Source organism: Pteropus vampyrus, unplaced genomic scaffold (assembly GCF_000151845.1).
Source record: "Pteropus vampyrus isolate Shadow unplaced genomic scaffold, Pvam_2.0 Scaffold96, whole genome shotgun sequence".
Lineage (NCBI taxonomy): Eukaryota > Metazoa > Chordata > Mammalia > Chiroptera > Pteropodidae > Pteropus > Pteropus vampyrus.
The window spans coordinates 4,109,166-4,124,173 of NW_011888877.1; the positions used below are offsets into that span (position 1 = coordinate 4,109,166).

Here is a 15,008-nt window from a genome sequence, read left to right on the forward strand (position 1 = left end):
AAAAAAAAAAAAAAAAAATCTAGCCTGTATTTTATTTTCACCTGGCTCATATTTCATACTTATTTATGCCTACAGTTGTGAAAATACAATCCCTCAACAATTTTAATGACAATATCTAAAGCAGGCCACGAGACTAAGATATTACTCAATTATCGTTCATTTTTGTACTTTTTTCTGTGTACATTTCCTTCTCCCTGAGTATTACCTATTTTCTCCCTCAGTGGTATTATTCTCAGCTACTGCCTCTATCCCTAAAATTTATTCTGGTTCTTCTGCCATTCTGCTCTAACTAGCTTTATTACATAAATATCATATAATGAATACTTTTATAATCCCTTTTTTAAATATTAAAAGCAGGCAGGTAATTAGAATCTTTTCCCACTCTAAAATTAAGGTAATTTTTAATTTAGATATTTTTCTCCTGTAGGTAATAAAGATTACCTCCAAAGTCACTTCCTGAAATGCATTCTGTTGCTTTGTAAGGCTATAGATTTATTTCATGTTGCCACCCCTCCAAACTTCTCTGGAACTCTTCTTTGAGTATACTCCTCAAGCCAGTTTACAAGCCTGAAGAGAAATTTATACCCAGAACTCTTTATCAATCCAAATTGTATTTATCCAAGCTTACTAATCCAATTTAGTCATCAAGTTTAGCTCAAAATGACTATTAGCTAGAGACAAAAATCAAATCCATCTTAAAGATTTATCGTTAATGAGAATAATCTACCAAGTATGCTGCAGGCTTTGAAGGCAAAAATAAGAAGTTTCAATGATGTTTTGAGATGACAGCATTGTTGAAAACTGTGAAGCTTTCCACAATAACTAATTTGAAAATCAATCTAATTTACTCAAAGTTAAACTTTATATTTCTGAAGGTGTGATACAAAAAGTCACACATTAATCCTGTATAACTACGATAGAACTGCATAGCATGGCAATCATTTGAATGTCATAAAATGTTTAAACTGAAATGCTTTATACACAGGAAGTCTATTTCCTACCATATATAAAAGATCTAAAGTACAATAAGATATGATATACTTAAGTATAAATAAAATCACAATTTCCAACCATCCTACATTATACAAATATATTAACTTCCTTGAGTCAAATTTAATCACCAACTATTAACGCAAAACACTACTTAAAAATCAGAAAAGACCCTAGATACTAATCTTTTTATTTGTTAATTAAAAGTGTGGTAATTGAAAATAACTGCACATAAAATGTTACTTGAAACATAGGAATCATATTTTTACATTCATTAGTATACGAGCCATCTTTCAAAATTAAGTGTTTTGATGAAAATAAAGAGTTTTGAAAATATGTATAACTACAGCTTCATTATGAAATGGTCTAGGGTCCTGGCTCACCCATCTAGAAGTCTTTCTTTTCACTGCAGCTCCTTTCCTGCCATCTCTGCACACCACGATACAAGAAAAGCTTCAGAATTGTTTTTAAGTCTGTCCAAATAGACCCAATAATGCCTGGCTTATATTCCCAAGATGATATAGTAACGGTTTGTGGAATAAGCAGTTCATTGACAGAAAACATAACAAAGCTTATCACAGAGTTAAGAGTTAATATAGATACTAGGCACTTCATCAAACTACTTGTACTGGAGTTACTTAAAACTGTATGTTCTCCTCTCGGCAATCATCAAGCGAAATATCTACCCTCACCTTCGTCCCACCCTCTGTTTTATTCTTAACTCTGAATAAAACATGATTTTTAAATTCACCACATTACACCAATCACTGGGTAAAATGGTGACCTATATAAAAATAATTTTAAGAGAGGCCATCCAAATTTCCCAGTTCAACTTAGAGTGTATCTATGTAATAAAAGACAAAATATTATAGGAGCATTCTCATAATCAGTGTAAAGAAAAATAAAACTCAGAAAAGCATAAAGGAAAAAGAAAACTTACAACTAAAAGAGGATTTCTGTTCTATCAGTTCTGGATTACATGGCAAAATTTTCACAATAGACTTGCTTTCTTCCATAAAATATGCCCAGGCAACCTCCGCTAAACAGTGTGTACATAAGGAAAGTAAACTAATTTTACGATAATCCAATCTGATGCAAAGATATATACAATTATACAAGTATTTACTCAGTTCTAACTCTACACATGATTTGCCTGCATCAGAAATATAAATGACTGGAAGGTCATCTACTATTCCAGATTATGTATATCTCCCTCTCTCCACATTAACAAATAAGTTTGGACTCCACAATAAAAATGAAGAAGCAATTACACTATAGACTTATAAGGGACTTGACATAATGGAGAATGACTGAACTATATTCAACTAACAGCATAAACTCAGTGGAATCCCCACAAGAATCACCAGACACAAATGATAATCACAGTACAGGTTCACCAGTCATTTATGCAAGAGATCTTCATCTTTGCTTCTAAAAAAAAAAAAAAAAAGGGGGGGCTATGACTCAGTTTGAGAAGGCTTCCTTAATGATATCATGCTTTTAACATCCAAAAAACTGACAGAGAAGTCAGGCAGATAGAGATCAAATATCATCTTTATTGCTGAAAAGCGACTGGAGAATTTAGATTAGGTATGGGGGCCAAATGGCCTTGCTAGCAATTTTCGCCCTCTCCTCTCCAGTCTAGACTTTGAGACAGCATGCTCAAGAGAAAGTCTAGCTGGAATAACTGCCTCACTGGTCTGGGCAGAGAAGAGACTGATTCCTATGGCTTACAGCTTTTTAATTGATTAGCTCTCCCCAATCAAGCAAAACAGATGAAAGGCAATCACCCTCCAACAAGGTCACTTTTCCATGGAAAGATGTAGAGATGTGTCGAGAGACAGCAGTATTTCTTCAGGGAAGTCCCTACCCCAGATATAGGGTGAATGGTCAGTGATTGTCTTTCCCCTACACAGGCTTCTAGTCTGTAAATTTACATATTCTGTATATTTGAAAGAACTTCAAGGGTTTATTGATTTTGATTAAAAAATTAAAATCCAACATTTTGTAAGCACAAGGCACTTAATAGCTTTTCTTCTATTAACCAAGTTGTAGCATTCATTTGAATGTAAGAATACAGTTATAAAAAAAAATTATAGGAGAAAGAAGCACATTTTCTTGCTCTATTAACAAACAGGACTCTGTAATGGCTGACTGGCACCAGGAAGACTACTCTGACTTCGTCAGAAAACACTGCAAAATTTAAACTGACTTAGCTTGTCACAATTTCAATTCATGGATTTTTAAAAATGAATATGAGTATTTATTGTTGTCTTGAATACTGTACAAAGTATAAGGAAAGTCATTCCCCACTAGACAATGAAAAAAATGCAGAATTACCACTGACTCCACAATACACGTGTCCAAGGAGCATGAGCTTTTAGAAGACCTAGAATGTAAGCTACTAATGAAAGATATTTCAGTAACATATCTTTTTTCCTACACTCTAATCTTCCACCCTATCTCCTCAAAAAGATGCCAAATCTAAATTGGAATGTCTTGTGAACAATTAAAGACTTTCTAAAAGTAAGCTGAACCTCTCATATGTCACCTCTATACAACCCTTCTTAAAGACTTCTAGAATCTCTTCTAAAGCTTCTAGGACCGATTTGAAATCTAGGAACACATGGAAAGGGATTCCTTTGCTGTATGAGTGCTATAAAGGACCATATATAAATATAACCTATTGAGTAAAAACTCGTAGCAGAGAATAGAAACGTTTTAGTTTTAGTTACCATGTTTATATTTTATCATTCAATAAAAATTTAAGTGTCTACTATGTTTCTAACTATAAAGTAAATAAAGAAGATACTATTTGTCCTAAAAATGAGGCAACTAAATTGCCCAAAGACCTGAGTCAGAAAGTGGCCTGGTACAAGTTCTTAAAGTCATCAATTATTCCAATTATAGAGTTTAGGGAATGACTGAGCTAAGTATCTTAGACCTGAGTGACAGGGGACAAAACAGATGCCACGTTCAGTCACTATCATCTCTGGTTTCTAGTCTGGGGTATAAATATCTCAAAAGCACTTTGTGTATTAATTGTGTCTGATTCTTCCCTTTCCTTCTCTCCTGAACCCAGTCTAATCAGATTAATCTCACTGCTCCACTGAAATAACTCTTGATGAGGCAGCCAATGACCTCCATTGTTAGGTTCAACAGCCAGTTTTCAGAACTCATCTTATTTGAATTATCATCATTTAACCCAGCTGATCACTTTCTCCTCTTTCAAATACTTCCTCACGTGACTTAAAAGAGCCCATCTTAGTTTGCCTCTTTTTTCACTGGCTGTTCCTTTTCCCTCCCCATTGCTGGTTCCTCCTCATCTGCCTGACTCTTCAAGTTTGGAAACTCCAAAGTTTAGCTCCCAGACCTTTTCTCTTTTTACATTCACTCTCCTGATGAACTTACCCAGTTTTGTGGCTTCAAATTGCCGTCTTAAGTGCCAGGGAATGCCAAATTTTTATCTACAGTCCAAATATTTCTTCTTGTAACTCTAGAGTTATATAACCAACTGCTTATATGCCAGTTCCACCTGAATGTTAAACAGACACCACAAATTTGGCATGACTCAAACCAAACTCTTGATTTTTCCTCGACCAATCCTGCTTCTATTCCAGGCTTCTCCATCTTAGTAAATGGCAACTGCAACTACACAAGTATTTATTCAATTACTGAGGCCAAAGCGTTAAAATTATCCTCAACCTTTTTTCCCCTATCCCCCATTCAAACAATCAGTAAAATCCTGCCAGCTCTATGTTCCTATTAAATCCAGAATCTGACCACTTTGCATGACTCAGGTGCAATCTACATTCTACAAAATTACCCCTCTAAGTAGCTAATGACGTACATACAAACAATTAATGGAATAAAGTAATCATTTTGAAACTAAGTAAAAATCTTGTACCTTTTCTGTTCAACGCCCCCCTCCAAGACCCCCAACTTACTTACAAGTATTAGCCAAAGTCTTCATAATGTCTCACAAAGCCCAACAAGATCATCCCCTGACCCCCATGACTTTGATCTCATCTCCCATCACTGTCCTCGTTCACCCCGCTCCAGCCATGCTGGCTGCCTTGCTATTTCTCAAACACTAAGCAAGCTCCTGCCACAAGGCCTTTGCACTCACAGTCTGCATTCCTTGAATGTTCCTCCCTCACTTACCGACATGGCTCACCCCCTTCCCTCAGAGGTCTTCTCTGACCAACTGACATTTACTTGTTTGGTTGTTACTATCTGTTTCTCCTACTAAAATGTGAGTTATATACCGGCCAACTTTCAGTGCTTAAAATGTAGTATGCGCCTAATAAATCTCTGTTGAATGAATGACAACAAAACTGATGAGTATGAGAGCCAGGTCACCACTCTGAGTAACCTACCTCCTTTGTCCTGGTTCCCACATTTGGCTAGTCACTAAAAGATTAGTTGGCTCTGGCCTGAAAATTACACATTAAGGACTTAGGCAGTATTTGTCTCTACCAAGTTGCTGGTCCCGTGACACTCTTCTGAGAAAGCTAAGATTGTGTAAAGAACTTATTCCAATCAATTTCTCTGCTTAGGTAGAATAAAATTTCTTCTGGCATTCGTTTCAATTTCAACAAAGCTGGGTAAAGAAACACAGATTAAAACAATTTTCTGGATCCTTCTTTAAAATTTTACCTCTACATAGAATCTTCTTGATTATCTAAGCTTTTTTTATTTTCCCATCTTTGCCCATATAGTTAAATATTCTGGTTATTCACGCTGTTTAATTTACTCTGCAAATTAAATTGCATGAAATTATAAATGAAAATTGTATCACAGTTCACATGCAAGCTAGATTACATAATCTAAAATTTAAACTAGTGCTACTAAGTTTCTGTATTCTCTTAAAGGAGGTTAATTTTCCATGAATAACTGGAAAGCATCTTCAAGATCTTTAGACAGGTTATGTATAAGACACTCTCTAGCTTCAGAATTGTCAATCATGATAAATTCTAACAAATATTATCAATATTAAAGGCATTCTTAAACCCTTTGGAGTTTTCACACATGATTTTCACACATGTTGCATCATTTACCTGGTAATGAGATATATTTGTTTCTATGAGCAAGGAGTGGCACCAGGTGAAGATAATGAATACAGACTGTTAATACATAATTGTTTGCACCTAAGAATTCAAATGTGACTGCTTATACTTCAATAACTTACAAAAATGAAATTCGTTAAAATCATGACGCCACAGCAACAGCAATTTTACATTTAATTATATTTAGCTGAAAAGTAAATTTCCCTTTAGTGTTATGCTCAAAGTGTTTACACTCATAGGGGGGAAATGTACATTTCATATCCAGTCATGTGAGGTGTGCCTTGAATGACAATTGTTGGTAAATCTTAATTTTTTTTTTTACTCCATAACTATTCAAAGCGTTTTATTTTATGAAGGGCTCAATCTGATCGTGAGAAATTCCAAGACTTTCACCCCATAATCTCTAAATCAGTGAAATGCCATCTTCTGCCTGGCAGAAGAATACAGACAGAGACTGGATATCTTCCCTCATTATTCCCAAGGTAGAAATACAGAGCAACCAACTTTACAGGTTAAAGTTTCAAGCTAAAAAAGGAAAGGAAACGAAAGGAAAAAAGACGACGATCCTGCGCTACTGGTTGGGCTTCTCTTCTTGTAGCACCCAAGTGCCTCTACTGCCCAGAAAACTTAATGGTTCCTTGTATGAGTTCCAGGACCAACACGGCAGAAGCTTCAAATTCCTCCAGATTTCTAAACGGTAATACGAACCCCTATCCGATAGGCGAAATAGATTTCAAAGTACAGCGCGAGAAAAACTTCTACAACACAGACGCCGACCAAAGTGCATTCCTATCTTCCCGGAAAGGCAGAGGAAAGAGGCAGCTAAAATAACCATAAGGTTTAGGTGTAACTGGGAAGGTGAAAATTTACAGACAGGACTACTGTTTCCCACACACCACTCCTCCTTCTTCCTCCAGTACAGCTGGGTGGAAGGCTCTTCCCCTAGAACGGCAGAGGAAAGAGAGGGCATCACCACCCCAGGCTGGTGGCACGGTCCAGCCTGGCACTGAGACCGCCACCTGAGAAGGGGAGCAGGGCGGAGAGGACGCAGGGAAGGAGGACAATTCCTTCTGAGGCTGAGGGGACAAGGAGACCGCGGCGAGGACCGGGCCGACGAGCGCAGCCGGGGCCCAGGATGGCCACGTCTGGGCCGCAGTGCCCGCTGCCCCGCAGGAACCCGGGCCAAGCCCGCCCCGCCCCCTCCTTCCCGTCGGGAGCCGCACGTTTCTGCCCCGAGGCGCCGCCCTCCGGCGGGCCGGCGGCCAGGCTTACCTGCTGCACCCCGAGGAACTGGTAGAAGTTGAGCTGCACCTCCTCCACCAAGTCGAACAACTCCAGGTCGCCGCTCTCCCAGCCGCGCGCCGGCCCCACGGCCGCCAGCAACAGCAGTAACAGCAGCAGCGGCGGCGGGAACTGCACGAGCCCGAGCCCGCGGCGCCGGGGAAGCCGGGCCCGCCCGGAGCCGGGAGCCGTCATCGCGCCGGGCTCCGAAAGGTCACCCGCCACGCTGTGCCGTCGGCCGACACCGGGGACGTGGCGGACAGCGCGGGCTGTGGGAACAGTGCCCGGCAGTCAGGAGCACGGGCAGCTGCAGCAGAGTCGCCCTCCCGGCGGCCCTCCCGGCGGCCCTCCCCGGAGGCGGAGCAGCGGCGGCGGGCGGACGCGGACGGCTCTCTCTCTCTCTCTCTCTCTCTCCCGCTCGCGCGGACCCTCACCCCCAGGCCTACAAACAGCTGGAGAGCCAGCGCCGGGCGCTGAGGTTGCGGAGGGGGCAGGTTTCCCCTCGCTTTAGCCTATCCCAGGCCCCGCTTCCGGTGACATCACAGGTCTCCTAGCAACCGCAGGGGAGGGGGCGGGGCCGGAAGTGGGGAAGCCGGGCGCCTCAGATCTGGGCCTCCGAGAAAAGCCTGTCAGTGGCTGGTGAGCACCTAGAAGCTGAACATGTGTTTCCACACATTAAGAGATACGGACATCACGCATGTACCTGGAACATGCCAAGTATAAATGTCCCCTGAAACAGCTACCTTCTTACCCTCCCCCAGATACTGAAAACCAAAAGCATAGCCGAAAGCGATTTTAATGACTATCGACTCTGTGCCACCCATTTCATTATTCCATCAGCAAAAATAGAGGAGGAATTGAACCCAGGGCCTAAAAGGGGCAAATCTAGGGAGTGGTTTGGAGTGTCCTTTGAGAGGTGAAGCAGAAATGCAATTCGGACCAAAACAAAAATTGTATCCTTCTGGTTATGAATTAAGATTTATAGATATTATACCATAAAATAGGCAGCCTGGTAGAATTAATAATGGTGACTCAATCATGGTCTTGGAGGAAGCGTGGTTTATCCACCTTAACCAACTTCCTTTCTCAACTGATGTGTTTTTAAAGACATACAGACTATAAAAACCTCTTTCCCACCAATGTCTTACCTCCTAGTCCTACATAGCTTCTTCTGCTCAGTCTCTTTTTAATTTTTTTCTTCCACCACTATTGCTTTTCTTGAGTGAACCTTATTTTCTTCTTAGCCTGCTCACATTTCTCCTCCTTGACTCTATATTCTTGTTGAGGATGTAAAAAGGAACAACAACAACAACAAACATGCTTGTATAACTCATGGTGCTTGACCAGTTTTGAAAACTGTGTTTTTCCCATTTTGGATCTGGCCAGTTAAACTAAACTCAATAGGGGAATGATAAAACGACTTTCACTCTCATAATAAGAATATATTATGTTTGATAAAGGTTAGAAAAACTAAGAAATAAATCTTACTGAAGAAATTCTATTATCGCAGTTTTTAAAATATTTTAAATAGTCATAAATGAATGCAAGTATATCTTGCTTAAAATACATATGCTTGAATTAATTACACTTTAAATTCACCATGAGGCTTATACAATAGCAGGGGTGTCTTAGTCTGCGAGGGCTGCTAAAACAAAATACCACAGACTGGGAGGCTTAAACTACAGACATTTATTTATCACAGTTCTTGAGGCAGGAAATCCAAGATCAGGGCATCAGCACAGTCGAGTTCTGGTAAGAGCCTTTCTCCTGGTTGCAGATGGCCTTGCTCTACCCTCACATGGTGGGAGTGGTGGTGTAAGGGAAGGAAAGAGCTTGTGTTTTCTCTTATAAGGGCACTAATTATCTCCCAAGTATCCCACCTCCAAACACTATCACGTTGGGGATCAGGGTTTCAACATATAAATCTGGTTGCGGGGTTTCAACATATATTCAGTCCAAAGCAAGAGTTTATCGTTTTTCTGTGTATCTCCAGTGGTAAGTACAATGTGTAACACATCCAGCTTTCAATTAATTGAATTGAAACCAATCAATATCTCTCACCTCTATTTCCCCCACTCCAGTTTTTTTGCTTGCTTTTTAATATATCAGTTTTCTTAAAGTGAAAGGCATCTCTACCAACTCTCTAAATTAGCTTACTGCTTATTCAATGAGTAAAACATCAAAACAAGATGAAAGTAATAATCTTAAGGATTAGTTTTACATAATATCCCAACATTCATCTTTTCTCCTAATTTGATCATTGGTTTATGTGAAATATAACATTCGAAACTGGTGCCATGTTGCCACAAATCTGGAATTCTAGTCTAATCTTTTAGCAGATGGTCTAGTATTTCTGTCTTGAGCTCTGCTCTTATGTTGTCCAAGAACCCAGGGACTTCATCTAAAACCAAGCTGAAAAAGAACTGGAGTCTGATCAAGACAGTATTGCTCTTGCTTCTCACTGCCGTAAGGTATTGCTCTTAAAGCTTCATCCTGTTCCAATTCAATGACACTTGTCTACTCTGAAATGATGTTCTTGCTTCTTCTGGCCCAGGTCTCTGCAAAGACCACAGTGTTATTCACATTTAGATTTCTAGTTTGGCATCTTCACATTTTCAGTCATTGTCCTACAAAGGACAATGCAACCGGAAATCTTTTGCTGTGCCTGGACTAAGTGAGCTGACAATTGCCAGCTGTTTTCTTTGCTGGTGATATTTATTGATTCTGGGCCTGGGCTGATCAACATCGGCCTGGGTAGAGGGACTTTACACAGGAAAAGAGAAACCAGTGAAATGTTTAACAGTCATGTGAGTTGTGCAATGGATTGGAAATATACAGGAACCCCAAACATATACCCAGCTTTCCCACAAGGGCATTTGCTGAATTCTGGAATGGTAAAGGACACTACAAGACTGAGTCTGATAGGCAGAGTAAAATCTCCTCACATTTTACCAATGCATACAAAACAAACACTACCTAGAAAAAGGAGCCTGCTTCAAATATACAGGCAGTCATCTCCCTCAAACCATTTACCATATTTCTGAAGTCGTGTGAGTAGGAGGCTAAAGATCTGAGTTTGAAATTATTCAAAGGCAGAACTGAAACTCCAGGGCTGAGGAGATAGACATCTACCGAAAGCCCAGAGGAATCACAACCAAGGAACAGAGCAAAACCATAAGTGGAACGAGTCTTACTAAAACTGCAACCCAATTCCAATACAGCTAAGTCTCTGACTTTCACTCTACTTGTGTATTTTCATCTCTAGGGGGAAATAACTTCAACTGTATTCTCTACAAGTCTTTAACATGAAAGTATGGCATATGATAAAAAATTATGAGAAGAGTAGGAAAATTTGACAAATAATCAAGAAAAAATAAATAACAGAAGAATCATAGATAAGCCAGATATTGGAATCCAGATAAGAACTTTGAAATAACTATTATAAAATAGAGTCATAGATGATAAAATAGAAGAAAAAGTAGACCAAGCGGCTTAAAAGATGCAGAAGTTTAACAGAGAATTGAATCCATAAAAAAGAATCAATGGAAAACCTCAAACTGAAAAAATATAATATTTGAAATCAAGAACTTAATGGATAGTTTAATAGCAGACTGGATACAGCAGAACAGAGGATTAGTAAATTTAAGGACAGGTCAAGAAAAATACACAAATGAAGCACAGAGAAAAAAATGGAGAGATAGAACAGAGCTTAAAAGGTACATGGGACACAGTGAATGAATGTACCATACGTGTAACTGGAGTCCTAGAAAAAGAGAGAGAAAATGAGGCAGAAACAATATTTGTCAACATAATGGCAAAGAATTTTGCAAAACAAATAAAAGACATAAACCCACAGGTGAGAAAAAAAATTAACTCAGAATAGATCGCAGACCTAAATGTAAGTGCTAAAACTACAAAACTCTTAAAAGAAAAAGTACAAGTAAATCTTAGGGTTAGCCAAAGGTTCCTTAGATATGACACCATAAGCAAGTGGGAAAGGAAAAAATAGATAAATTGAAATTTGAAACTTTTGTGTCACAAACAATGCCATTGGGAAAGTAAAAAAGACAACCAAGAGAATGAGAGAAATATTTGTGACTCATATAATTAATAAGAAACTCATATACAGAATATGTAAAAAAAATTCTTACAACTCAACTTTTTTAAAAATGGGTAAAGGATTTGAGCAGACATTTCTTGAAAAAATATATACAAATGACCAATAAGTACATGAAAAGATGTTCAAATCATTAGCCATTAGGAAAATGCAGATCGAAACTACAAAAAGATATCATCCAGTAGATAGTTGTAATCAAAATGACAGGAAATGAAGTAGTATAGTGAAGATGTAGAGAAATTGGAACCCCCATATACTGCTGGTGGGAATACAAAATGATGCAGCCCTAAATATAGTTACTATATGACCCAACAATTCCACTCCTGGGTGGAAAATGAAACCAGAAAAATGAAAACGATGGCCACACACAAACTTGTACACAAATGTTTACAGCAGCATGATTTGTAATAACCAAGGAGTAGGAAACAGCCCAAATGCCCATCACTTTAAACAAAAAGTGGTATATCCATACAATGGGATATTATTCGGCAATAAAACAAAATGAAGTACTGATACGTACTACAATATGAGTGAACCTTGAAAACATTATGCCAAATGAAAGATGTTAGTTACAAAAGACCATATATTGTATGATTCCATTTATATGACGTGTTCAGAATAGGCAAATTTACAGACAGAAAATAGGTTAGTGGTTACTTAGGACTGGAGTTTGGGGAGGTTGGGGATTGACTACTAATAGGTATGAGATTTCTTTTAGGAAGTATGAAAATGTTCTAAAATTAGATTGTAGTGATGGTTGCATAACTGTAGGTATACTAACAAACATTGACTTGTCTACTTTAAATGGGTGAACTATGTAGTTTGTCAATTATATCTCAATAAGGCTGTTTAAAAATGGAAAAGAAGAAAACAACCCCACAACAAGCTCTGAAAAAACAAAAACAAATAAACCATAATAGTCGAACTGTAGAAAAACGCGCAGGATGTAGTGAAGGTGGTAACTTCAAAGACCATTTGGAGCCTTAGGAAGACAGAAAAGTAATGAGTAAAATGTTCAACATAAGGAGGTACATAAATAACCACAGAATAAACCCAGAGTGAAGGTCTCAATGACACCTAATTGTTTTCAACATGGCACTTATGCAAGTGAGCTGGGAGCATATTAGCACATATATAAAGACTTAAACATTTTTTTTCATTAGTTTGTAGGTTCTAGTGTTGATGAGGTTCAAGGTATGACCAAGGCGGTGTGTGGCAAAGATGTATTGGTAGAATATACCACTGGCGATGAGGAGAGCAGGGAGAATCCAGGGTGTTGGATGGGTCATCTACATAGAGGCTGATGAAAAGAGTTTCGATCTTGTTATACATGAACTTGAACATCACAATGACCACTATACTTTCCAAGGAGGGAAATGTGAAAGAGCACTGGTAATTTCAGAGACAATTGGACTTTAAGAGGTTTAGATAAGCCATCTGGTAGTCTAGCCCTCACTTTTGGGTAAGATCAGGTTTAACCACTATCTCAAACAGAACTGAGTACAATACCTCATATAGAAAAAATCCAAACTTTTCTTAAAATCATCATTTAAGTGGCCTATTTACCCTAAGATTTTGAAATGTCAGGCTCTCATTAAATCTTAAAATTTTCTCTTTTGCCCCTTTATGGCTGTTTCTCAAATACGTGGACTTGAAGATCTAAGGTATCATTGTTCTTTCATGGAATAGTATCTTCACACAGTAATTTATTTATCCAAACACCACTCACAAATTTATATTGAGTTGACGAAGGTTAGAGAAATATTATTTTGGGGAAGCACCATGGAAAATAATCCCTTTTTTATTGCAGTATTGAATTTTAATCCTTTTGAAGTTCCTCATAAATACAGATGTTACTCATGTTGTAAATAATATATTTCTAGCATGTTGACACTGTGGTTGTCGCTTCTCTGAATAATGTACTATTTACTCAAATAATCTCATAGTGTGTAAGAGCATAGATTCTAGTGCCAGGCTGGTTAAATTTGAATCCTAGTCTACCACTTACGAGCTGGGCGATCCCCCTGTGTTTCAGTTTCCTCATATGTAAAATTAGGATAATACTACTACCAAAATTATAAGGTTGTTTTGTATTCAATAATTAGTGCCTGGCACATCATAATTGTTATTTAAATGTTACTGTTATTTTATGGGAAGCCTCCATCTATATTGTATTAAGGGTTCTATAAATAAATCGCATCTATTCTTACATATTTAGATATGTCTTTAAGCCATGTATTATAAAATTTAGGTTGCAATTGCCCACTTCACCAGAAATTTATCCAATCACTTGTTTGCCCAAGATGGTGGGAGATAAGATTGTCCTTATAAAATAATGACCAGTTCTAAAAACCAGTTTAATTTTTTTGTTCCAACTCCATAAAGCATTTTATTCATGATTTTCCTATTAAACTTGTCATAAAGTTATACAATACATACCTAATTAAAAGCATGTGACCCAACTGAACAAAAGGAAGAGAAAATATTCACATTCAGTGATTTAGTCATTAAAGACTCAATGGTCATCGTCTTACAATGAAGTAGCTCTGTATTTTCAGACAATGACGTTTTCTGCTTTATGCAGACTTTCATGTGTCACAATAGAATCCATGTTAAAATCACTTTCTTCTTACAGCTTTCACAGTTTCAAGATTACCATTAATTTTTCAACAGTTTCTAGTAACTCGCTTGAATCACTCTTTAAAATCTGAAAATAAGTCTTCCTCCTTTTTGCTTTAACCAACCTAGGACATTCTCTCCTACTGATGCCTCAATTCAGCTCGAGCACAGTGATCGTTGTATTTTCCTCATATACAAAGGCGCCAATTAGTCTGCAAAAGAAAATTTTAACAGACCTCTTCATCATCTATTCTTTCAGTCTGAACAGGCTGGTTTTGGCATTCTGCCTCTGTGCCCTAATATTGTTTGCGATGCCAAATTGGAACACACACACACACACACACAAAACAGCACAAAGTTGCCATTCACCTCAGTCAACAGGCCATAGCTAAGGCATTAGTTTATGCATTGAAATTCCATGCTTCATAAATGCCTACTATTAAATATATGAAAAGGAGGCAGCATTTTAAAATAATACTAAATTAGCAGTATGATCAACATGGAAACAAATAGAGATAGATTAAGGAAAATTTAGTTCCAAATGGTTAGATATGAGAAATTTAAATTCTTTTACCACACCTGTGGCTTAGCTTCATCTCTCTCCACTTCCAATATATAATTCTCTATTATTTTTGCTCAACACAGAGGGTTTTATTTTTTATTTTTTAATTATTTTTAAATTTTATTTTATTTCGTTTAACATTTTTTTAACATTTTATTTTTTAATTTTTTCCCCTCCTCCCTCCCTTCTGGTAACCACTAGTACATTGTCCATGTCCATGAGTCTCTGTTTGTTTGTCCTGCTCATTGTTGCTTTTAGGTTTATATCCCACATATAAGTGATATCATGTGATTTTCAACTTTGTCTGGCTTATTTCGCTTAGCATGGTTATCTCGAGGTCCATTCATGTTGTCGCAAATGGCAGTATTTC

The 15,008-nt window shown here is 37.9% G+C and overlaps 1 protein-coding gene across 1 annotated transcript in view; it reads right to left on the minus strand.

Annotated features, from left to right (window-relative positions):
• DNAJC1 (DnaJ heat shock protein family (Hsp40) member C1) overlaps positions 1-7,852 on the minus strand; it is a 205,241-nt gene extending 197,389 nt beyond the window's left edge. The window contains exon 1 of the mRNA XM_011364405.2: positions 7,332-7,852. Within this exon, the coding sequence (XP_011362707.1) occupies positions 7,332-7,535 (204 nt within the window). The 5' untranslated portion in view covers positions 7,536-7,852. The remainder of the gene's footprint in view (positions 1-7,331) is intronic.
• Positions 7,853-15,008: the final 7,156 nt, after the last annotated feature.